Source organism: Lissotriton vulgaris, chromosome 5, assembly GCF_964263255.1.
Source record: "Lissotriton vulgaris chromosome 5, aLisVul1.2, whole genome shotgun sequence".
NCBI classification, from domain to species: Eukaryota; Metazoa; Chordata; class Amphibia; order Caudata; family Salamandridae; genus Lissotriton; species Lissotriton vulgaris.
In genome coordinates, this window is record NC_141693.1 from 742,556,996 (window position 1) to 742,583,314 (window position 26,319).

The following is a 26,319-nucleotide window of genomic DNA, read 5'->3' on the forward strand; positions in this document are numbered from 1 at the left end:
GCCTTTGCTATGTCTCAAGATATGTGCTCCAGTGGATTTTGAGTAATTTAGGTTCAAAAAAATATATATATCTAGAGCAGCGCTCCTGTACGCGCACCGGTGAGCGCTCCAGGCGCGACACGCGACTTGCGCGCAGGAAGCTGATTGGATCTCAGTTGTCTGTAAACATTCTAAACAGTCTGGAGCGGCCGCCATCTTGTCTATCGGTAAAATCTAGTCATAAGAGGTGGCAAAAACAAAGGGTGGAATTGACCATAAGGGGGCAGGGTAGACCCCCCCTGACCCCCTAGGTTTGATATGGGGGCCATTAAAGGGCCCCGCGGGGCCTCAAAATTTTTTTTTTTTTTTTCGATTTTCGCGGGGGAAGCGCCTGGTGCGCGCACCGGGGAGCGTATCGAGGAGGGTACTATGGAAAAATAATCACTTCAAAAATTGTATGTTTATGAATTGTTTTTTTTTTTATTTTTTTATTTTATGTAAGTACCTACATGTAGGTACTAATGAAGAGACTTAAATTTAATGTTCACCATCTTCTTTGTAGACATCTTGCATGTTGTTATTGTATTTTTTGTGGTATATGGAATTCATAATATAGTCTGTCTGGAAAGGAGAAACAGATCTTTTAAGCACTCCCTGAGAATTTCTAGGGGATCATGAGTAGTCTGTCCTGTTCACTTATGAAAATGAGGTGTAAAATATTCATATGAGATAATATAGTGGGAGAAAGGTAGTAACTATGAGTAAACTTACTATGTAACAGAAAAATAGTTGAACAGTATACTATAAGTCTCACTTTATATTTTAAACATTTTTGGTAATACTTCATGAATTACATATAAAAAAGAATATTGTCTGAAACAATTGAAATTATTAAAGATAAATTTATTCCTCTGATTCTTTTTCATAATTTAATAAAATTTCTAACATAATATTGTCCGGAATTTCCTCATAATTATATGTACATGATTCAATTTCTTCCAAACATTCTATAAACTGTTCATCCAAAGAGTCATCCATGAAATCAACTTCTTTTTTTTCATCTTCTGGTTTTTCCACCTTTACTTTGATAGAAGTATCATTTGCCTTATTTTCTCCTTCCATTTTCTTTCTGAAAATTGCATACAAATTAACTATATTAGTAGAGCTAGTATACCAGAGAAGCCTAACTCAATCCATAACTATTACAGAGAAGTCTATCTCTATCTCTAACTATTAAAGAGGGATAGCATATCACTAACAGAATATTTTTTAAGAAATAAACTTAACGTGTACAATATACTTCCATAATTAGAAGTTACCTTAGAGAAATTAGTTGAAGTTGTCAGTGAAATTTGTTTTCAAGTGTACTTCAGGAAGCAGTAGTCAAAATGGCTGTGTTTCCCTCTCTTCTTTTATATATATTGTTGTACTTAACCAATCAAACGTCAGGAAATAATCGTAGAAAATGAGAGATACTTTTTAATTGGTTGTAAATTCTAACATTACAAGTGTGTTTTTGTCATGTAATTTACCTCAGGATATTTAGACAGGCCTGTAGCCTAAATGTCTCAATGGAATTTCACCAAATTTGGGCAAATGGTAGGGACTGCTATGTAGTAGGGCGTATTCTATATTTGATGAAAGTGTCTCCATTGGGTTTTCCGTAAATTACTTTCCCACCTTTTTTTAACGAGCGCTTACTGGTGCGCGCTCCTGTACGCGCACTGGCAGCGTTACGGGAGTCCTCCATTTTGTGTTTCGGAACAATCGAGACACAAGATGGAGGGTAAACAATGTTCGGAATGGATAGAAGGGGGAACTGTAGAGACTTCTTGACCCTCTAGGTTTTCTGAGGGGGGCTTAGGAGGCTCATAAACGTGAAAAAAAAAAAAATTCTTTAATTTTTCGCGGGGGTAGCGCCTGGTGCGCGCACCTGTAAGCGTACCGGAAAGCGTATTTTGGTGAAAAATAGTGAAAAAAGTTAGAAAAAAATAAACGCTTTGAATGATCAGAGTTAGGGTAGCTCTGAAAAGAGCTTTTGGGTTCTGTGGTTGATTTAGGTACCTACAAGTAGGTTCCAATACACATTCTTAAATTCAGGAGGAATATTCTATTCCCCTCATCTGAGAAGTGCACTCCATCTCCTCTGTAGATGTCTTGCATGTTGTAACGCAAGTTATTATTGTATAATGAACCCATTCCATAGTCTCTCATGTAAGCAGAAACAGATTTATTTACATGTTTCCGTGCTTTCTCAAATTGTGGACCAAATTGGTTGGACCAGTTCCATTTCTGTCTTTGGCATATATTGGAATATACCAAGGCAGTGTGGGGAAAAAGTATCATCAATTGATGAAAGGTGTCCTTTAATAGCATTTCCAGACCTACCCCAGTTAATGTGCCTAGATCGTTTCCACCACAGTGCACAATTATAAGGTCAGGTTCTGGCAGATGCAAAAAGGTTTTCACCAATGGTATCAATTGGTGACATTTTAATCCTCTGTGGCCAATCCACTTGATTTCCACATTTGATAAATCAAGGTTATGAAAATTTCTGCTAGCTGCATACCTTTGAGCCCAGTGGATGTAGCTATGTCCAATAACCCAAACAGAGTACATGATGTGAGAAGGTTCTGGTCCAGTCAGATGAAGTGTGGGAATGAAATGGCAGTTGGAACAGTAGGAGTTCACAAAAAAATAATTGTGGAGTTTCTGTGCTCTTGAATCACTAGCAATGATTGGTGGATTCAGATAGTTGAAAACTGAAAGTTAGGGTGTATGGTTATGTTGTGTGAAAGAAGCAATTTGAATGGTTTAAAAAAAGTCACCAAAAGCAAAAATACCCTGTATAGGCTGCTGTATTGACAGGTCAAACATCCTTGCTGAGTTAATTTGCAACATTGTAAGATAAACTTTTGAACCTTACAGTTCAGTTAGGAGGGAGTTGCTATGGTAACAGATAGAAAGGTTTGAGAGGGGGATGGGTGTTGGTTTGAAAATAGTGAGGGAAGAGTTTTCATTGGTTGAATTAAGGCATATGTGTACAAAGATAGAGATTTTCTATGCCAGTCTTGGTTTCAGTGTATTGAGAGCACACCTTCTCCTCTGCTAAAGAAAAATTGGTGTGTGTGTCTGACACTGTTTTCAATCTCCAAAAGCATTTCTAAAGGTAAGTAATGATTCATTTAATTTAGATAGAGATTTATTTTCTCTATGGAGAATATTTGGAAGCAGATAGTTATGTTTTAGAAGTGAAATTGTATGTTAGTATATAAGTCCTGCGCAGTGTTTTTTACATGTTATTTAAAAATCGATTTTGGGTGCAAATGAATGGTATTTTTATTTGGCCTTTTTTATGATTGCCATGTGCAGTTGATGCATGACTTTAAACATGGGTAATAAGTGATGCACTGGTGGCGCCAGGCTTTTATAAATGAGGCCCTGACTTTGTTTGATGATATTGAGTGGTTGTAGTTAGGTTCTGTGCAGTGTTTCTTACATGTTATTGAAAAATCGATTTTTGGGTGCAATTGATTGGTATATGTATTTGGCCCTTATTTATGAATGCCATGTGCAGCTGATGCATGACTTTAAACATGGGTAATAAGTGACGCACTGGTGGCGCAAGGCTTTCATAAATAAGGCCCTGACTTTGTTTGATGATATTGAGTGGTTGTACTTAGGTTCTGTGCAGTGTTCCTTACATGTTATTCAAAAATCGATTTTTGGGTGCAATTGATTGGTATATGTATTTGGCCCTTATTTATGATTGCCATGTGAAACTGATGCATGATTTTAAACATGGGTAATAAGTGACGCACTGGTGGCGCAAGGCTTTCATAAATAAGGCCCTGACTTTGTTTGATGATATTGATTGGTTGTACTTAGGTTCTGCGCCGTGTTTCTTACATGTTATTGAAAAATCGATTTTTGGGTGCAATTGATTAGTATATGTATTTTGCCCTAATTTATGATTGCCATGTGCAACTGATGCATGACTTTAAACATGGGTAATAAGTGACGCACTGGTGGCGCAAGGCTTTCATAAATAAGGCCTGACTTTGTTTGATGATATTGAGTGGTTGTACTTAGGTTCTGTGCAGTGTTCCTTACATGTTATTCAAAAATCGATTTTTGGGTGCAATTGATTGGTATATGTATTTGGCCCTTATTTATGATTGCCATGTGCAGCTGATGCATGACTTTAAACATGGGTAATAAGTGACGCACTGGTGGCGCAAGGCTTTCATAAATAAGGCTCTGACTTTGTTTGATGATATTGATTGGTTGTACATAGGTTCTGTGCAGTGTTCCTTACATGTTATTCAAAAATCGATTTTTGGGTGCAATTGATTGGTATATGTATTTGGCCCTTATTTATGATTGCCATGTGCAACTGATGCATGACTTTAAACATGGGTAATAAGTGACGCACTGGTGGCGCAAGGCTTTCATAAATAAGGCCTGACTTTGTTTGATGATATTGAGTGGTTGTACTTAGGTTCTGTGCAGTGTTCCTTACATGTTATTCAAAAATCGATTTTTGGGTGCAATTGATTGGTATATGTATTTGGCCCTTATTTATGATTGCCATGTGAAACTGATGCATGATTTTAAACATGGGTAATAAGTGACGCACTGGTGGCGCAAGGCTTTCATAAATAAGGCCCTGACTTTGTTTGATGATATTGAGTGGTTGTACTTAGGTTTTGCGCAGTGTTTCTTACATGTTATTCAAAAATCGATTTTTGGGTGCAATTGATTGGTATATGTATTTGGCCCTTATTTATGATTGCCATGTGCAACTGATGCATGACTTTAAACATGGGTAATAAGTGACGCACTGGTGGCGCAAGGCTTTCATAAATAAGGCCTGACTTTGTTTGATGATATTGAGTGGTTGTACTTAGGTTCTGTGCAGTGTTCCTTACATGTTATTCAAAAATCGATTTTTGGGTGCAATTGATTGGTATATGTATTTTGCCCTAATTTATGATTGCCATGTGCAGCTGATGCATGACTTTAAACATGGGTAATACGTGACGCACTGGTGGCGCAAGGCTTTCATAAATAAGGCCTGACTTTGTTTGATGATATTGAGTGGTTGTACTTAGGTTCTGTGCAGTGTTCCTTACATGTTATTCAAAAATCGATTTTTGGGTGCAATTGATTGGTATATGTATTTGGCCCTTATTTATGATTGCCATGTGCAACTGATGCATGACTTTAAACATGGGTAATAAGTGACGCACTGGTGGCGCAAGGCTTTCATAAATAAGGCCTGACTTTGTTTGATGATATTGAGTGGTTGTACTTAGGTTTTGTGCAGTGTTCCTTACATGTTATTCAAAAATCGATTTTTGGGTGCAATTGATTGGTATATGTATTTTGCCCTAATTTATGATTGCCATGTGCAGCTGATGCATGACTTTAAACATGGGTAATACGTGACGCACTGGTGGCGCAAGGCTTTCATAAATAAGGCCTGACTTTGTTTGATGATATTGAGTGGTTGTACTTAGGTTCTGTGCAGTGTTCCTTACATGTTATTCAAAAATCGATTTTTGGGTGCAATTGATTGGTATATGTATTTTGCCCTTATTTATGATTGCCATGTGCAACTGATGCATGACTCTAAACATGGGTAATAATTGACGCACTGGTGGCGCAAGGCTTTCATAAATAAGGCCCTGACTTTGTTTGATGATATTGAGTGGTTGTACTTAGGTTCAGCGCCGTGTTTCTTACATGTTATTGAAAAATCGATTTTTGGGTGCAATTGATTGGTATATGTATTTGGCCCTTATTTATGATTGCCATGTGCAACTGATGCATGATTTTAAACATGGGTAATAAGTGACCCACTGGTGGCGCAAGGCTTTCATAAATAAGGCCCTGACTTTGTTTGATGATATTGAGTGGTTGTACTTAGGTTCTGCGCCGTGTTTCTTACATGTTATTGAAAAATCGATTTTTGGGTGCAATTGATTGGTATATGTATTTGGCCCTTATTTATGATTGCCATGTGCAGCTGATGCATGACTTTAAACATGGGTAATAAGTGACGCACTGGTGGCGCAAGGCTTTCATAAATAAGGCCCTGACTTTGTTTGATGATATTGATTGGTTGTACATAGGTTCTGCGCCGTGTTTCTTACATGTTATTGAAAAATCGATTTTTGGGTGCAATTGATTGGTATATGTATTTGGCCCTTATTTATGATTGCCATGTGCAACTGATGCATGACTTTAAACATGGGTAATAAGTGACACACTGGTGGCGCAAGGCTTTCATAAATAAGGCCCTGACTTTGTTTGATGATATTGATTGGTTGTACATAGGTTCTGCACAGTGTTTCTTACATGTTATTCAAAAATCGATTTTTGGGTGCAATTGATTGGTATATGTATTTGGCCCTTATTTATGATTGCCATGTGCAGCCGATGCAAAACTTTAAACATGGGTAATAAGTGACGCACTGGTGGCGCAAGGCCTTTATAAATCAGACCCTGACTTTGTTTGATGATATTGAGTGGTTGTACTTAGGTTTTGCGCAGTGTTTCTTACATGTTATTGAAAAATCGATTTTTGGGTGCAATTGATTGGTATTTGCATTTGGCCCTTATTTATGAATGCCATGTGCAGCTGATGCTTGACTTTAAACATGGGTAATAAGTGACGCACTGGTGGCGCAAGGCCTTTAAAAATAAAGCCATGAGTTGCTATTGTATAAACTTAAATATGTTGCAATTTATTGTTTATATTGTTTGCTTTTTAACATTACTTTGTTGTTTGCTAATAGTGGTCTTTCATGTGTTTTTTTAACAGAACAACAGATTCAAATCAACTTCTGAAAAGGAAGCAAAAATGCCTTCAAGGCAAAGAAATATCAAAAATACCATACGGAAAAGGAGAACATCAACAACAGAGTTTATGGAATCCTCTTCAACAACTACTTCAAAAAACACCAGAAAAGCTTCTGGTAAGCCAATTAAGTCTTTTCTTCGCAACATATGTCGTAGGAAAAAAAATGAAATTGCTAATGTGAATATACAGAAAAAGTCAACAAATCTAAAAAGGAAAGAGAAGCCCACAAAAAATGTTTCCATTGGACCAGGAGAGAAGAGAATGGTTAGCAATAGAAGGGTAAATGTTTTTAGGGACATTCGTAGGCGAATGTTTCGCAATAGGGTAGTTTTAAATTTGCTAAAAAATGAAAAGAAAAGTAAACTAAAAGCTGCTTTTTACAAGAAAAAGAAAAGTGTAGAAAAGATTGTTGATCAGGCTTTTGAAGTTAAGAAAAAATTATTTATTTTAATAATCAATAGAATTAGGATACTTAATAAGGCAATGGATGTTTTCAAATCGAACAGTAGATGGAAAAGAATTATTAATCGGAGTAATTTTTGTGAAGTATTTTCTGGTGAATGGATGCATAGTTCAAGTTCTGAGCCTTTTTTTAATGAGGAGAGTTACTTTCAGGAAAATGATTTGGTGCATGCAGTTGACACCAGTGGTCGTGCATATGAGGTGAAAGATAGTTGTGTGATGGAAAAAGAGAAACTTGTATCTAGAGATGCAGAAGAGGTCTTAGCTGATGAAGTTTTAGGGAGACGTACTAAGGGTCCAGTGTACACATGGAAATGCAGTAGTATTTGTAGTGTGCGACAGGAATCAATTGATTTGCTTCGAAATTTCTTACGTACATATAGTAAAAAAAGTCTCAAACAAAAAATGAAGATCCTGCAAGAGTTAGATCCTTGCAGAGTGAGAGAAAGCACAGGTTTGCAAGGGCATTCACTAGCATGTCTTTCTAGAAAAGTTTGTCGGAGTGTTTTTCATCATTTTAGGATGTTAGCAGTGCATCATAATAACGTAAGGAAATTAGTGAGGAAGTTGTATTATGCAAAAAGTCCTGCACTTAAGCTTAAACAGTTAAATAGTGCTCTTTTGCATGGATCTGAAGTGGATGTGAAGACTATTTGTGAAGAAATTGAGTTTTGTTATTTTGGGAACAAAGAGGACAGTGTAGAAATAGATATAGTAATGGATGGTAATGCAGAAGATAATGGACAAATTTCAAGTATTGAAAAGTTTGATGAGGAAATTATCAAGTTTAAGGTGAAATCAAGTGAGAGGCCTAATGTAACTTGTGTGTGTTGTCGACGGACTCATTATAAAATTCAGACTAGGTTAGTTGATTTATATGCAAAAAGTGAATTGGAAAATAATAGTGAATGGGAGGATTTTGTAAGTTATTTGTTGGTGGAGAATTCTTTTGATTTGAGTTTGGATCAGCGTATTTGCACTTATTGTTTGAAAAAATTAAATGAAAATAGAATGCCTGCAAGAGCAGTTTATAATAATCTTCAGTTGATAGATATTCCTTCTGAATTGATGGATCTAAATACTTATGAATCTATTTTGATTCAATGTGTCCATCCTTTTCAGGCTATTGTTCGCATGGAGCCTAAGACAGGGAAATTGCCTCCATCAGATTTACTGAGAGGATTAAAGGGAAGAGTTGTTTATTTGCCTCTAGATGTAAAGAAAAATATTAATACAATTGGTGTAGAAAGAGTAGAAGAAGATCCTTTAGTTATTCTAGTTAATGGGGTTCCAACAAAGAGTAAGAAAATTTGGCAAGATTTAGTGGATGTTAAAAAAGTCAAGAAGGCAACGTTGTATTTAGTTAAAAACAATGAGTACTACAAACATGTAAGTGTTGGAGTAGAGGAAACAGCTACAGAAGAAGATAGTGATTCTTCAGTTGGTCAAATTGAAAAAGTTGATGTGTCTAGAACTGAAGAAATATATGAACATTATACTGTTCATCCTTTGCATTCCAAAGAAGTAATGGGAAATGCAATTGACTTGTTTCAAATGAAGGCAGCAAAAGGAAGTCCCATTAGTGTATGGGAAGAAAGTTTGGAAGCTCGTTGTTTTCCACAATTATTTCCAACAGGTTGTGGTGGACGATATGATGATCGACCAGTTCAAATTCCTGCAGCTGAATACCGGACTCTAAGATTATATGCAGAAGATCCAAGGTTTCGTCAATGCATTCCATATTTATTTCATCTACTGTTTGAAAGTGATTTGTCTGGGCTTTCTTATGCAGTTAATCATATATTAAAAAGTGGACCTCATTTGCAAAATGTATGTGCAAGGGACTTTATGGAGAAAGTTAATCTGCAAGACAGTATTTTGGAATCTCAGCTAATCAATCTCATGGCATGTCAACGTGGAACCAACGAGTATTGGTTTCGTCGTCATGGAGAATTGAAATGTATGCTAAGAAACTTAGGAACTCCTACATGGTTCCTCACTCTTAGCTGTGCTGAGTATGCCTGGGACGATTTACTTCAATTTCTACGAGAGGCAAATGAAAACATACCAAATATAGAATTGAAAACACCAGGAGAACTGTGTTCTTTAGATCCAGTGAATGTTTGCAGATATTTTAATCATAGATTTGAAGCTATGATGTCTTTTATTACCAACAAAAAAAATCCTCCCCTTGGAGAGGTTTTGGATTTCTTTTGGAGGAAGGAATATCAAGCGAGAGGTGCTCCTCATATACATATGTTGTTGTGGATTAAAGATGCACCCAAATTTGGATCAGATTCAGATGAAACAGTGATGAGTTTCATTGAAGAGTATTCAACATGTGCTGTTCCAAAATCTACTGAAGAAAACAATTTAAGGCAACAAGTTTTACGTTTTCAATCTCATCGTTGTGGAAAGTACTGTCGTCGAAAATTTAAAAACAAGGAAAAGTACTACACGAAATGTCGTTTTGCATTTCCTCGACCAGTGATTTCTAAAGGAAGAGTAAATAATTTGATGTCATCTCTACGACATACTGTGACGAGAAAATCTCCCAAAAACACATATAATTTGAAAAGAAATGAAGAATCTAAGTACATCAACGATTACAACCCAGTGATTTTGTCCATGTGGAATGCTAACATGGATATTCAGTTCGTTGCTGACAACTCTATTGCTGTGGCTCGATATGTGACATCTTACATCACCAAAAAAGAAAAGACAGAACTGAAGGAAATGTGGGAGGACATTTCACATGAAAAGAGTCTAAGCAAGAAATTATACAGTTTCAGTCTGAAGATGTTGTCGCATCGAGAAATTGGAGCATATGAATGTTCTGATCGGTTATCATCAGCAAGTCTCTATGCCAAATCAAGAACAATCATTTGGGTGAGTCTTGGTCTTGCTGCAACACGAAACCGAGTTTTGAAATCTGTACAAGAAATTGAATATTTGGCGGAAAAAGAACCAAACAGTACAGATATTTTGAAGACAAATATGTTGGATACATACTATCCAAATAGAAGTACTCACCTTGAGAACACATGTTTGTATGAAGTTCTTCAAAACTACAGTTATAAGAGGAACATCACAGAAGATATCAATAATGGAAAATATGCACTCATTGGCTATGAAGGATGTCTAGTGAAGCAGAAAAAAGGCCATTTGATTAATCATCGAAAATTGAGTTGTGAAGTTCCAGACAAAAGAGAATTTTACTATTTAGCTCTTTTGCAACTCTTTAAGCCATGGCGTACAGAAGAGGAACTACTTGGAGATTTTCTCTGTTATGAAGACTCTTTTAATGCAACTAAGGATACCATAGAATGTCCTATTTTTCTAAATTATCTGCAAATGTTGAATGAAGAAATGGAGCAAGAAACCACAATTGCTGAAGAGATAGCTAGAAACAGTTCTCAAGATAGTCAGAGTTCTACTTCATTGAGCCAGGATCCACTAGGAGGACCAATTATCCAAAATGAAGCTGCCACTGCCATGGATGAGGTGGAAAGAGCTATGGAACAAGCTCAAGAGGATGGAGTTAACTTAGAAGATTTGGTAACGCAACTAAACATTGAGCAGAAAAAGATATATGATGAAGTCACAGAGCAGATTGAACATGGATTCAGACATGAGAAAAAAGAGTGCTCATGTATATTATTTGACCCTGTCCGACTGTATGTAAGTGGAGAAGCGGGGACAGGAAAAAGTTTTCTAATTAAAGCCGTTGCAAGTTATCTGCAGAAAAGGACTGATTCACCACTGTCTTGTGTTGTAACTGCTCCAACTGGTCTGGCAGCACATAACATTAAAGGGATTACTCTACATCGTTTATTGATGCTGCCAGTTGAACATGATAATAAATTGCATTACAACAAGCTATCTGGAGATGCGTGTTCTGAAGTTTCAAGAGTCTTGAAGAAAATGAAACTTCTTATCATAGATGAAGTAAGCATGGTCTCAAATCTAATGCTTGCTTTTGTGCATTTGAGAATGCAAGAAATTCTTAAAACAGACTATGATGTGTTATTTGGAGGAAAACACATTATTGTTTTTGGAGATCTATTGCAGTTGACTCCAGTAAAAGGACAACCAGTGTTTAAAATGCTCACGCATGAAGATACCAGGAAGTCCCTTGGAAGCATTGGAAATGTTAATATATGGCTAAATTTTAAATATGCTGAACTGCTTCAAAATATGCGACAGGCCAAGGATGAAGATTATAAAAATATTCTACAAGATGTAAGAATTGGAAAAATGACTGAGAAAGGGAAAAAAGCTTTGCATAGTCGATTAATTTCAAATTTGTATGCAAATGAAAACATTCTTCCAGAGAATATTTTTAAAAAAATGACTGAGAAGAAATCTGGGATATGTTTGATGCCAACTCTGCAAGAATGTTCCATCTTCAATCAAAAAATGTTAGACTTAGAAAATGAAGAGATTGTGAAACTGGAAGCAATAGATAAAATAGAGCATATGGGTGCAACAATTGTTTTGTCAGAAAATTTGAAAACTAAATTGCATTCATTGGAGAAAAGTATTTCAAAAACAGCTGGTTTTGAAAAGACTCTGAATGTGTGTTTAAATTGTCGTATCATTTTGAGAAGGAATTTAAATGTTGAAAGCGGTCTGGTAAATGGAGCAATGGGTTATGTTGTTGATTTTGTGAATTACAGAAATAGAGATGGAATTGAATTTTTAAAAATAAAATTTGATGGCATTGAACAAGTACAACAAATAAGTCGTTGTTCTGCTAGATTTTTACTTGTAAAAGACTTATATGTTCGCCGAAAACAGTTTCCTGTTTGTTTGGCGTATGCAGTGACAATTCATAAATCTCAAGGTTTAAGTGTAGATAGTGCATTGGTGAACATTGGAAGATCTGTGTTTAAAGAGGGTATGGCATATGTGGCATTATCTCGAGTCAGAACTTTATCAGGATTGTACTTGATTGCGTGTGATGAGACAAAGATTTCTGCCGATCTAGATTGTGTTAAAGAATACAATAGGTTAAGAAGAGAGTATGCTCCACATTTGCCTCAATATCCTCTGTTTGAAAAACGTGTGGTAGGCCGAAAAAGAAGAAATGAGGATAATTGTAGTGAGGTAGTTGCAAAAAGACAAAAAGTAGAGAAAACTGTAATTGAAAACAGGAAGAAAAAGAATTGTGGAGAAAATGTTGTTGGATTTCAGTTTGAAAACAGTTCTGGTGTCAACTGCTATGCTAATGTAGTGGTTAATGTTGTTTTTTTTCTTAAAAGTTTACAAGAACAGATTGTTGAAAATCGGGATCAAAGATTGTGTGGTTTATTGAATTCTGTGTTTCAGAAATGTAGCAGTGTTACAGCACAAATAGAAAGTGTAACAGAAATTCGAAATATTTTAGATTTGTGTTCTGGTCAAGATAAATTTTCACAGAACATTCAGCAGGATTGTCAGGAATTTTTAATGTATATGTTTGGTGTTTTGGAAGATGAAGGTGTAGATGTAGATAATCTTTTCAGTCTTTCTTATCAATGGCAGCATGACTGCCACAATTGTAGTTTATCAAGTACTACTACAATAGACACTGAAAGATTTATATATTTGACTTTACCAGACTGTAAATCAGTGTCTTTTAAAAATCTAGTTAAAGCAGCAGATCATAATATGGTGTGTACCCAATGTAACTGTACAATGCTGTCCACATTATTTATACAAAGGTATGGGCAGTATATTATTTTAGCTTTCCAACGATGTAGACCTGATGGAACTAAATTGACAACTTCTATCAAAAATTTTGTGGCTTCTCAGTTATCAATTTCTGGAAGGACCTTTACAACTGAAGCTATTATTTATCATGATGGATCTTCGACCACCTCAGGACATTATACATGCTACTTAAAATCTGAAAATGGATGGAGTTACTGCAATGATTCTCATTTAACTTATAAACAACGTTTGCCTTATGACTCTACAAATTCTTATCTAGTGTTTTTAAAACCAAAGTTTTAGTAAAGGGAATTGGCCTTTGAAGACGGGAATAGTTAATAAAAGTTAGTTAGTTAGTTAGTTAATCTAATATTTGAAATTATTTATCTCATGTAGATACTTTAAGTGGATCTCAAAGTAAAAAATACTGATATATCTGACACAAATTGGCCGTGAGGAAAATGTAAGATATGATGTTGTTAGAAGTTGATGAAATCGAAGTTATAGAGCACAGCAGACTTTTTTTCACCAAAAGGACCTTCACTATCTGCAATCTCATGTAGATACTTTAAGTGGATCTCAAAGTAAAAAATACTGATATATCTGACACAAATTGGCCGTGAGGAAAGTGTAACATATGATGTTGTTAGATCTTTTTTCATAGGAAGTCGATGAAATGGAAGTTATAGAGCACAGCAGACTTTTTTCCACCAAAAGGACCTTCACTATCTGCAATTTGGTGTCACGGAAAAGTAAGTGAATCAAAGATTAGTGTACTTATATGAGATGTATGTTTGAATGGGTTTTTTTAAACACAATCTTTTAGATTGTGTTTTTTTTTTCCCGCTGTTATATGATGAAGACTTTGATCTCACTAATTTAAGTGAAATTCAATATATTCTGAGAACAGCAAAAATAAATAATGTAACATATTGTAGAAGTTATTGTGTAGTTTGCATTGTGTAATTTATATTGTGTTCACATTGTCTTATACTCATTTTCTTTTTCACCCTTATTTACCTCTCTTTACTAATTTACACTCTTTTTTCATCGCTGTTTCTTTAGTGCACTTCATTCACAACTTCTTAATCTAATAGGAACTGTCTGCATTTCCTCTGTTCCTTCCACCACTTTTTATCTTTTTCATATTCTCACAGTACCACTGCTTTAGTTTCCTAACCCTCTCTTTCTTTTTCTCCTTTTTTTTTCTTTCGCATCCATTGTACTGTAGTTCACTTAGTTCTTCCTTTTGTCTTTCTGTGTACTTACTCTCTCACTCCTGTTTTATCCATCGTTCTATACTAACTTCATTCCTTTCATCCCTTCACTCTGTTACTTTACTTCACTCACTCTCAATCATCTTCTATTCCTCTTTTTTATTTATAGTTTCTCAATCAGACTTCTCTCCTTTTCACTCATTTTTCTTTTATTTTCTTATCTTTACTGATTTTGATTTGATATCTTACATTCTTTTAGTATCTTATTTACCTTTAGGAATTTGTTCTCTTTCTATTTCTTTTTCCTTTTTTTTTCTCTTTCTACATTACTTTCTTTCTGTTTTTGTATCCTTCACTATTGCATCATTTCTTAGTAAACTTTTGTAGATTTTTAAACCTCATGAACTGTTGTTTCTATTTTATTATATATTTTTAAGAAATTATAACGTGTTTTTTCTTTTATCTTTCATAGATACAAGTTTGCATTGATTATATGGTAAGTGTGTTTACAAAATCTTTTTTGTTATCACCTTTTGTTTTATTTTCACTATTTTTCTGTCACCCTACCGCACCCCTATTTCCTTACTTTGCTTCCCTCACTTATTCTTTTGTTCCATGTTTACTTCCGACCACATTCAATTTCTTTCAGTACTTCTGCCTATGCACACTCCTTCACTTACCTTTTTTACTGGTTCACTTAGTCCCTTTGTGACAGTCCTTCTTTTACTCTCTCTCTTGTTTGTCTCTATTACTCCCCATGTGTTACCCTTATTCACTTACATGTACCCTCTTTCACCCCTTTTTACTTATATTCACTGATATTTACTTTCCCTCAATCACTGCTATTCTTTTCCTCTGATTCCGTCACTACCTGACATTCCCATACTTAACTGTCCTTCTTTTTACTTTCAACATCCATTTACAATCTCCCTTAACCTCTGCTTTAGTCTTCTTCCTATTTCTTCTTTCTTTTGCTCCCTTATTCATTTTTCTTTTCTCAGTTACTTCCTTTTACACTTTTTATCTGTCTTACTATCTATTACACAGTCCCTCCTTCATTTTTTTTTCTTTTTTTTTGTTAGTGCGCTGACGGTACGCGCACCGGTGCGCGCACCGAAAGCGAAATATAAAAAAAAATATTTTAAATTAAAAATATTATCTCAATATACATTATAGTGTTCATTTTTACAAAAACATACTTTAGCAATTCACTAAAAAACACATAGGTATGAGTCTGTATAAAAAGTTAGGAATTAGCATTAAAAAAACCTATGAAATTCACTGAAAAAACCAAAGGTTTCACACCAGTTATAGTTAGGAATTAGCATTTAAAAAACCTATGAAATTCACTGAAAAAACCATAGGTTTCACACCAGTTATAGTTAGGAATTAGCATTTAAAAAACCTATTAAATTCACTGAAAAAACCATAGGTTTCACACCAGTTATAGTTAGCTGGAAATTTTACTGATATAAAACCATTGAAATTCCCACGTTATAGTTAGTCGGACTCACTATAACTTGCGCGTGCAATGCACTGCTGATGACATCACATATTACATCACTCATGACATGGTCAGTGACATCACTCATGACATCACTGATGACACCATCCTTGTGACACAGTGACAGACCTCCTTTCAGTGTAATGTAACCCATGAAACACATATTCAAAAATAGAAACTAATATTTTCAAAAAAGTGGATATACCCATACCAGTTACAACAACCAATTCAGTAATACCACCATCTAATACACATCCACTCATGTGTATGTATATGGGTTATTAGATATTTTTATTAGTATCAGTATGAGTGTCTATATGGTTTGGTGGGGGTATTACTTAGCACATAGATGCATGAGTGACTGACTCTTTGTTTGTATGTGTTTTGAAGACAACATATGTACAGGACTGTATGGGTGGATGAGTGTCTATATGTGTTTGTTAGTGAGTGAATGACTGTCTCACTAGTGTCTTTATCAGTAACTACATATGTTTTAATCTAGTATATATGAATATTGATGTATATAAGTGAGTATATGTGAGAGTAAGAGATTGTAAGAGTTCCTGTTTAAATAAGTATGTGTTTCTATAAGTGATTGTTTAAGAGAATAAATATGTGTAATTTTAAATAGAAGTAAGGTGGAAGTGTGTGTATAACTCTATATTCAAATAAATGGATGTCCAATAGTTTATTTGCACGTGTGAATATGTGTGTGAGTAACTTTTGGATGAATGTCGGTGTGTAACAGGATGTATAGGTGTATCACTTCATATGATGAGTGAGTATATGTATGAGTGACTATATAGAACTGTTGGTGAATGAGTGGATGTGTATATAGATAGTGGAATTACTGAATTGCTTGTTGTAACTGATATAGGTATCTCCATTTTTTAAAAAATTTCAGTTTCTATTTTTGAATATGTGTCTCAAGGGTTACATTATAGTGAAAGGAGGTCTGTCACTATGTCACAAGGATGGTGTCATGAGTGATGTCACTGACCATGTCATGAGTGATGTAATATGTGATGTCATCAGCAGTGCATTGCACGCGCAAGTTATAGTGAGTCCGACTAACTATAACGTGGGAATTTCAATGGTTTTATATCAGTAAAATTTCCAGCTAACTATAACTGGTGTGAAACCTATGGTTTTTTCAGTGAATAGATATATAGATATACATATATATATATATTACCTACTGGCGGTCGCCAGTAGGTAGTTATAGTTAGGATTGTTTTCCATAGGAAATCCTCAACATTCTATTTGGAATAACTTTGGCCCTGGTGGATGAGTCTTTGCGAATTTCTCAAAGAAGATGGCTAGGTTCGCTGCACTCCTTCCCTGAAAGTTTGGGGGGGATTGGTCAAGTGGGGGCTGAGATATAAGGGGGGTCCCAAAACGTGTTTTCTCCATGTAATTTTCCATAGGACCTTTAGACTCGGCTACAGTTCGAATGGGTGAATGAATTTATAAGAAATTTGCCAAAACTGTAAAGTCTTGTTCGCAGATTACGCTTTTTTTGGAATGGTGTAAATCCGTTCAGTAGTTGTTGAGAAAATTAAAGTTAAAGTCAATTATATATCTATAGGCGCGCACACGTGCGCGCACCCAAGCGGCTGCGCGTGAGCGGTATTTTTTATGGCTGCGTGACGTCTGTTAACGTTCGATTCGAAGGAAATCAGGAAGTTTTGTCCGCCATTTTTTCACTGCGAGTAAATATATTGTTCATTTCAAAGCGTTGAAACATGGAAAGGGGAGAAGGTAGAGATTGTCTTGCTGCGTAGCTTTTCTCGGGGTGTGCAGTAAGGCCCTTAAACGCGAAAAGATATAATTTTTCTCCGAAAAAAAATACGGGGTGCGCGCACCCGGTCGCGCACACCTATTTACAAGAGTGTGAAAATGGAGGTAAATCAGAAGTTTGAGTGCTAAGATATAAGGTGGCTCTGAAAAGAGCCCTTGTGTTAATTGAGTGTTTTCTGCATTTATAAGTAAGTACCGATGCAGAGCCTGATGTTGCAGAGGAAGATTCTGTTTCCCTCATTCGTGAAATGAACACCGTCTCTCCTATAGACGTCTTGCATGTGGTATCACAAGTTGTTGTGGTAAATAGAACCCATGCTATAATCTCTGAGGAACGCAGAAACAGATTTATTTACATGTCTCCTTGCTTTCTCAAATTGTGCACAATGGTGATTGGACCAATTCCATTTCTGTCTTTGGCATATATTGGAATATACCAAGGCAGATCGAGGAAAAAGTGTCATCAATTGTCGAAAGGTGTCTTTTAGAAGCATTTCCAGACCTACCCCAGTGATTGTGCCTAGATCGTTCCCACCACAGTGCACAATTATAAGGTCTGGTTCTGGGAGATGCATAAAAGTTTTCACCAATGGAATTAATTGGTGACATTTAAATCCTCTTTTGGAAATCCATGTTATGTGTACATTTGGTAAGCTGAGGTTGCAAATTCGTCTGCTTACTGCATATTTTTCACTCCAGTGAATATAACTGTGTCCTATTAGCCAGACCTTCATTTTCAAGGGATTTGTAGTCGTCCTCCGATCGGTTCTGGAAGTGGAATGGTAGTTAGAAGTTGAAATTTTAAATAAAGAAAAAGGAAGAGGCTGGGTGTGGTTAAAAACATAAAAATGATTGTTTGATTGTAACAAGTGGAGAGTGAACAGGTCAATGTTTATGTTAAACGAAAAGTACTATTGGGTGTGAAAAAACAAGACATGTAACAGAGTTGTGGATTGGCAGGTGTTTCTGGAGGGAAAACAGTGTTCTTAGTTTGCTGTAGAACGTTGAGACATGAACTTTTGACCTCTGCCTTCAGCAAGGTGCAGAATGAGGTGTAACCATGGAAACAGCCGGAGATGGCAGTTGGTGATGGGTTCACTCTTTGGTGCCTCTGCATCTGAGTCTGTTCTCTGGTGGCTGGCGGACAACTGTTTGTTATTGTGGAGATGAAAGGGTGATAAGGAGAGAAATACGACATAGCGTCTGGCCTGTAGAAGCGTGGGAGCAGTGATTAACTCTGAGTGAAGCGGAACTGTGTCGGTGCTTAGTAACAGTAAAAAAAAAATGTTAACAGTGGTATAACTGTCTTTACGGTGCGCGACCTACTAAGAAAAAGTTCACGGGCCGTATTTGGCTTGCAGGTTCTAGTATCAGTAAGTGAGGTCGAGAAAAGAAAATATTCAGGACTTTATTTATGAAGGCCTTGCGCCACCGGTGCGTTACTTTTTCCCATTTTAAAAAATGAGGCACTGGCGGCGGAAGGTCTTCATAAATAAGGTTCTCAGTGACTACAGTTAAGGTTATGTGGAACCCATGAATAGTTTTTCAATATGAAATCATTTCAGTTGAGATTATGGATTAAAAGAGAAACCGTGAATATTTGAAATGTTTATTTAGAAATGTACTATTTTAAAGGCAAATCATTATGTAATCTGAGTACAGAAATTGCAAAAAACACAGTAATTGGTATTGTCAGTAGTACATGGAATACAAACGCTATAGTTGAAGAAAAATGAATATAGTTGGAAAAAAACATTGTACAGTCTTATAAGGAAGTATATTATATTTTAATAAATGGAAGAAGGTTACTGGCCTTTCAGTTTAGGAACGATATATGAAAATGCAAGTGGTTATACATCATTACTTTATGAATCAGCTGTCTAACAACACGAAATCATAATGTCCACTGTTAGTAAAGCAAATAGGTCTGTTCTTCAAAAGAAAATATGGAAAATAACGTGAAGAATATAGAAAACCAAAAGGAAATGAGGACGTCAATGGGTTGTTTGAGAGTTATTGAAGCATTGTTTAGGCAAAATAGGTAGCTTCTGCTTGTAACAGGAAATCAGTTTTATCATTTGAAATTATGTCAGCTATCCAATGGAAAAGAGTAAAGCAGTACTGATGATCTGTTATAATCGGAGCCTCTTTTACCATCAGAGGGCAGCTCGGTGGGTTTTCGATGTAGCTCGCTGTTAGGAAAGAGTTAACCGTCCATTGTGTAGGCAAAGTATGCAGCAAGTGCCTCTAACATGAAATCATTGTTATCATCTGAAAACATGTCAGCCATCCAATTGAGAAGATGAAAGGAGCATTCATGATCTGTCATTATTGGGGCGTCTTTTCCCATCATAGGGCAGCTCGGTGGGTTTTCGATGTAGCTCTCTGTTAGGAAATCTTGCGCCGCTGCGAATATATTCCAATGACCCAGAACTCCTTGTATCGCTGCAAAGGCCATAAACCCTTCGTTGTAACAAAGCTGTTCATGATCAAGTAACGGATTCATGAGGTGATTGTAATTCGGTTCAGGAGGTACCAAATTGCAGAGACATAAATCCAGGGCCCACGTGAAATCACAGCTCAGGCAATGAAATACAGGCTGCACACAGGTGAAATACGAATATCGAAATGATAATCGATATGAAGTATTCAAAGTTGAGAGTGGTAAGGTGCCGTAGTATAGAAGCATTCTCTGTCGAAATAGTTCTAAGTGGCCCGGCTCGTTTGCGAAGGCAGGAGGGACATCCATTTTGAATTTCCCAAGATGGTACAGGAAACGGCGCAGCACCGCTGGTTGTATAGCAACTCCACAGAATTAGGTCGCCGGCTATGCAGTGGAGAGGAGCAGAATGACTTGATACATTTTCTAGGAGTCTAGTCACTTATATATTGCTTAGTGGTTATTAAAAAAGTAGCTTTTTTTGAACTGGAGGATGCGTTAAAAAATAAGGGAGTGATTTGAGGGAGTTGTAAAGCAAGGTCAATTTTTTTTTACATCAATGCTGTTTTCTGTGAATGTTAGCTTAGTGAAAGATATGTGTGTGAGCAGATGCAACGTTCAGTTTTAAATGTGACAATGGCGGTCTTGTTCATGTCTTCCGATTCAAGGTCGGTATTCGCTGCCAAATACAAAGATTAAGAAACGCATGCGTGGGGTACATAGTGTGCATTCTTAAAGGAAAGCAAATGAAGGGTTATTTTTACCGCGTTAGCATTGTCGTTTAAAAAGTTATAGTGATTTCTATTATATGTGAAGAAAGTGTCACTGATGAAGACTGAAAATAAATCCTTATAAATGATACGGACTGGTGTATTTTAGAAAAGGTTTGTAACATTACATGAATTGTGGAAAAAAAATAATGTAATTGAAAGTGTATGGTTTGAAAATGAAAAGTAGAGGTTTATAGTTCATGTTTTGAAAGCAGTTCTAGAGGGTCAGATGAAAGTGTATGGTTTGAAAATGAAAAGTAGAGGTTTATAGTTCACGTTTTGAAAGCAGTTCTAGTGGGTCAGATGCATGATAGATTTATTAAAAATAGAACATGTTTTTAAATAGTATTTTGGAAAAAATATGTGCCTTTATGTACTATTTACATTATGTGCCTGTTGCGTATTCTTTGAGTTTTAGTAATCCTGTGTCTTATAAGTTTTCTAGGGGCGGTTTGAGGTTCATGGTGGGTTTGGGCAGGGAGGGTAGGTTGGGGGTTTGTAATAGGGGGTTCGGCTGGGGTGGAGTGCGGAGTTTAGTGAAAAGTGAGGGGGGCGGGGAGTTACGGTGTTTGGTAATGGAGCAGAGTCAGAGGACGCCACATTTGTGTTATGGGCTGCCACGGAAATATGTATTTATTCTCAGAGGTTTATTATATTAAGGATATATATTAGCATGGTGGCTCTTGTCGTTTTGTGGTTCTGTGTATGTTTATAATGCTGGCTCTGTAGTTTTTGTTTATGGACCTTATTACGACACACAGGGGACCTACGTTGCACAGTTGGAGATCAGAGACTTAGGAAATAAAACTTTATAATTGTAAGGGCTGTAAGCGATAGAAATCGCCCGTTCTCGGTGTAAAAAATATCACCGCTATTGGTGGTATTTTCTACGGTGTTAGTACTCGAAGGAGAATAGTAACATATATGTGAAATAAAATTATGTAATAGGCTCAGCATTTTACATTATCTTGGAAAACAAAAGTTGCTTTTACATAGCAATAAGTCTCTTATAATTAAGGGACGGAGTGTATATGGTGCTATTTAGTACTCTGCTATGTGATTGATGTCGAATATTTCATAAGAGGAGGCTTTAAAAGTTTTACGATAAACTGGTTTTCTAGGGAAGTGGGTGGAGTGTTCCGTGTAAATTGCAGAATAGAAACTAGTAAGAACCAATTGGAAGTGTTGTTTTAAAGTCACATGACTGCACATGCGTGTCTCGACGCGATAGGTGGGTGCGCGCACCCGGTCGCGCACTATAAGAAAGCGGCGAGAAAATATCAGCTAATATGCTCTTCAAGCTTGTTTTGGTACAAAGAGTTAGTTCTGAAAAGAACTTTTTTTTTTTTTTTTTTGGAAACAAGTGTTATGATGCTTTTGATTTCTTAAAGTTGCGACGACATTTTTCAGTATGTCATACTATCCAAATAAAGTGAAGAAATTTAACTTTTCTTGGAGCATTTATGACTCTCAATTATTTGTTTAATTAGAGTAAAGCTTTGCTCTCCGTATACAAGAAGTTCTCCACAGTTCGTGCATTTCATGTGCACGTTCGCCAGATATGGTCTCAAGTCCATCTCAGCACTCGATGGAGATACAGGTCGTCCACCGGAAGATGTGTTGATTACTTCTGATGGTAATAGCGTGGCCTCCGTTTTTCTTGTCAAAGGTGGTCGCTCATTTTCATCAGATTCGGAAGATGAATGCGGAACGGTAGCCATTGTACCGAAGTCTTCGGGAAGATGTTCGACGTTGTTGTCTCTTGAGAGTAGAAAAGAAAGTGATGGTAGTGGGTGGAGTGCTGCGTGTAAATTCCAGAATAGAAACTACCAAGAACCAATTAGAAGTGTTGTTTAGAAGTCACATGACTTCACATGGGAGTGTCAGGTCCTGTACGCGATAGAAGGGTGCGCGCACCCGGTCTCGCACTAAAATAAAGCGGCGAAAAAACATCTTATAATATGCTCTTCGAGCATGTTTTGGTGGAAAGAGTTAGTTCTGAAAAGAACTTTTTTTTTTTTTTTTTTTTTTGGAAACAAGTGTTTTGATGGATTTGATTTCTTAAAGTTGCTACGATATTTTTCAGTATGTCATACTATCCAAATAAAGTGAAGAAATTTAACTTTTCTTGGAGCATTTATGACTCTCAATTTTGTGTTTAATTAGAGTAAAGCTTTGCTCTCCGTATACAAGAAGTTCTCCACAGTTGTTGCATTTTATGTGCACCTTCGCCAGACATGGTTTCAAGTCCATTTTAGCACTCGATGGAGATACAGGTCGTCCACCGGAAGATGTGCTGATTACTTCTGATGGTAATAGCTTGGCCTCCGTTTTTCTTGTCAAAGGTGGTCGCTCATTTTCATCAGATTCGGAAGATGAATGCGGAACGGTAGCATTCCTACATCAGAGCCAAGGAAAACTTTATTCTTCTCGGCGACTTCAACACACATATAGACAAACCAGAACTAAGTGAAACTAAAGCCTTACTTGCTGATATGTCCGCTCTAGGGCTCCAACTCCATAACTCCGATCCAACTCATGAAGGGGGACATTTACTAGATTTACTTTTCTCTAACTACCCCTCCCTGTCCGGCATAGTCACCTCTCAGCTGGACTGGACAGACCATCATTTATTAGAATTTGATCTTCCAATAGCTATTAAACCACTACTCCATAAAACTCTCCCCCCCATATGGCGGCGTCAGTGGCATAAAGTCACCGCTGAAGGACTACAGAAGGTCTGGGAAAATCCCTTATCCTTCGCAACTAACAATGTAGAAGATACTCTATCCAGCTTCAAAGAATCTTTTTTGAAAGCCTTAGACAAAGTAGCCCCGCTAAAACTCCACAAACAATTCCCTACTCACAAAAAAGAAAAATGGTACACAGATACCTTAAGAAGTGAGAAGCAAGGGTGTAGAAGGCTGGAGAAAAAGTGGCGGAGGTCGCACCTCCTAGATGATAAGAATGCCTACTTAAAAGCACAATCCAAATATTACAAAAACATCAAAACAGCGCGCAAATTTAGCCTGGCCCAGCAGATATCGGAGGCTGGCAACTCCTCAAAGGAATTATATAAGATTCTCGAATCCTTTGTGAAACCTACAGCATGTATTAGCGCGGATGATTTCTCACTGCCACTTTGTGAAGAGATATCCCTGTTTTTCGAGAATAAAATCAACCTTATTTACGATAAAATCGTGAACAACACCTCTATCAATATCTGCAGCTCCAACCCCATTGTTAGCTCCGCTAACATCACCTCTCAACATAAAACAATATCATTACTCTCCTTTCCCCCTATATCCGACACTGATCTCCACCTTCTAACTAACCATATAAAATCTGGTTCCCATAACGACCTTATACCCGCAAGAATGATGGCCCCTCTCAACTCCTTTCTTGGCCCACTCCTACAAATCATAATAAATCAATCCCTCGGTGAAGGACGGGTGCCTTCTGAGTGGAAACAAGCAGTTGTAAATCCAATTCGGAAAAATACCACTCTGCCCTGGTCTGATTTATCTAACCTCAGGCCCATCTCCCTCCTACCCTATCTTGGTAAACTCACAGAGAAGCATGTGAATACCCACCTGTCTAATTACATCGAGGCAGCGGAGGGCCTGGACCCCTCTCAATCTGGCTTCAGGCCCAACCACAGCACTGAATCAGCCCTCCTCTCCGTGACCGACAACATCAGGATGTCACTGGACAGGGGGGAATCAGTGATTCTAGTGCTGTTGGACTTGTCCGCTGCCTTTGACACGGTATCACATGCTCTCCTTCTCGAAAGACTGAGTAACGTAGGGGTAGGAGGAACAGCTCTATCGTGGTTGCACAGTTTCCTTTCTGACCGAACCCAAGGTGTCAGACTGGGCTCCCATTTATCACCATCAAGAGAGCTAACTAAGGGTGTGCCACAGGGCTCGTGTCTCAGCCCCACGCTGTTTAACATTTACGTGGCCCCCTTAGCTAATTTGGTAAGATCTTTTGGATTTACTCCTGTATCATACGCTGACGACACCCAGCTGCTTTTCCCCTTCCAAACCCTCACGCCGGCAATTAAATCATCATTTGCCGACGGGATGAGGGCGGTAGCACATTGGATGGCTCAAAATTTTTTACAATGCAATGTATCCAAAACGGAGGTTATGCTGTTTGGAGGGGCCACTCTTCTCTGGTCCCCAGATTGGTGGCCTCTGGAACTTGGCCCCATCCCCAAGCCCAAACAAACAGCAAAAAATCTAGGTGTTAAATTAGACCAAGCGCTCTTGCTTAAAGAGCACACCACGCAAGTGGTAGGTGCCTGCTTCCATGTGGTGGGGCTTTTGAGACGAGCCTTCCCGTTTCTACCCCCTAACCATAGGAAGACTCTCATCCAGACCCTTATTATAAGCAGAATGGATTACTGCAATGGTCTATACATCTCAGCTAATGAAGCACAGCTGAATAAACTTCAGGTCGTACAGAATACGGCGGCCAGACTGGCCCTCAACGCCCCTCCCAGAACGCCGTCCAGTCCCTTACTTCACCAACTTCATTGGCTACCCGTAAAGCAGCGCATCAAATTTAAAATCTGTAACGTCATACACAGATGCCTGTTTAGCACTAGCCCCAGCTATCTAAAAGAAAAATTTCTGCCCTACATCCCTGCCCGCACACTTCGGTCCAGCAACCATCTCTTGCTCCAGGTCCCAAAGATCAGAAGGGCCAGACAGGGAGGCCGAGCACTGTCCTATAGAGGGCCAATTCTTTGGAACTCCTTGCCCACCGAACTAAAACAGATTAGGAGCCTGGAACTATTCAGGAAGAAACTGAAAACCTACCTGTTCACCATGCTTTAAATTCTTCAGGTTCTCTTCCTCAGCTTTAATCCTTGCAGCAACCCTCTAATAAGCGAGCACCAGCGCAGAGATATCCCTTCGGGAATTTATTCATGCGCTTAACAAGCAAATAAATAAATAAATAAATAGCCATTGTACCGAAGTCTTCGGGAAGATGTTCGACGTTGTTGTCTCTTGAGAGTAGAAAAGAAAGTGATGGAAGTGGGTGGAGTGCTGCGTGTAAATTCCAGAATAGAAACTACCAAGAACCAATTAGAAGTGTTGTTTAGAAGTCACATGACTTCACATGCAAGTGTCAGGTCCTGTACGCGATAGGAGGGTGCGCGCACCCGGTCTCGCACTAAAATAGAGCGGCTAAAAAATATCTCATAATATGCTCTTGGAGCACGTTTTGGTAGAAAGAGTTAGTTCTGAAAATAACTTTTTTTTTTTTTTTTTGGGAAAGAAGTGTTATAATGCTTTCGATTTCTTAAAGTTGCTACTACATTTTTCAGTATGTAATAGTTTGAAAATGAAGTGAAGAAATGTATCTTTTCTTGGGGCATTTGTGACTGTCAATTTTGAGTTTAATAAGAACGAGGCTCTGCTCTCCATACAAAAGAATTTCTCCACACTTGTTGCATTTCATATGCACCTTCGCAAGATATGGTCTCAAGTCCATCTCAGCACTCGATGGAGATACAGGTCGTACACCAGAAGATGTGCTGGCCACCTCTGATGGTAATAGCGTGGCCAGGGCTC

The 26,319-nt window shown here is 37.4% G+C and overlaps 1 protein-coding gene across 1 annotated transcript; it reads left to right on the forward strand.

Moving 5' to 3' along the window:
• Positions 1–3,043: 3,043 nt before the first annotated feature.
• Positions 3,044–25,680, forward strand: LOC147711483 (uncharacterized). Its single transcript, XM_086919494.1, has 3 exons — positions 3,044–3,148; positions 6,809–12,451; positions 25,588–25,680. The coding sequence occupies exons 2-3, from the start codon at positions 6,848–6,850 to the stop codon at positions 25,678–25,680; spliced, it is 5,697 nt and encodes a 1,898-aa protein (XP_086775620.1). The 5' UTR covers positions 3,044–3,148; positions 6,809–6,847.
• The last annotated feature ends 639 nt before the right edge of the window (positions 25,681–26,319 follow it).

Excerpts from the sequence above, each read along its gene's own strand:
- LOC147711483 (XM_086919494.1), top strand. The coding sequence starts at position 6,848 with ATGCCTTCAAGGCAAAGAAATATCAAAAATACCATACGGAAAAGGAGA. Across the intron at positions 12,452-25,587 it reads GACAAAAAGTAGAGAAAACT|GTTCTCTTCCTCAGCTTTAA; the intron begins GTAATTGAAAAC and ends TAAATTCTTCAG.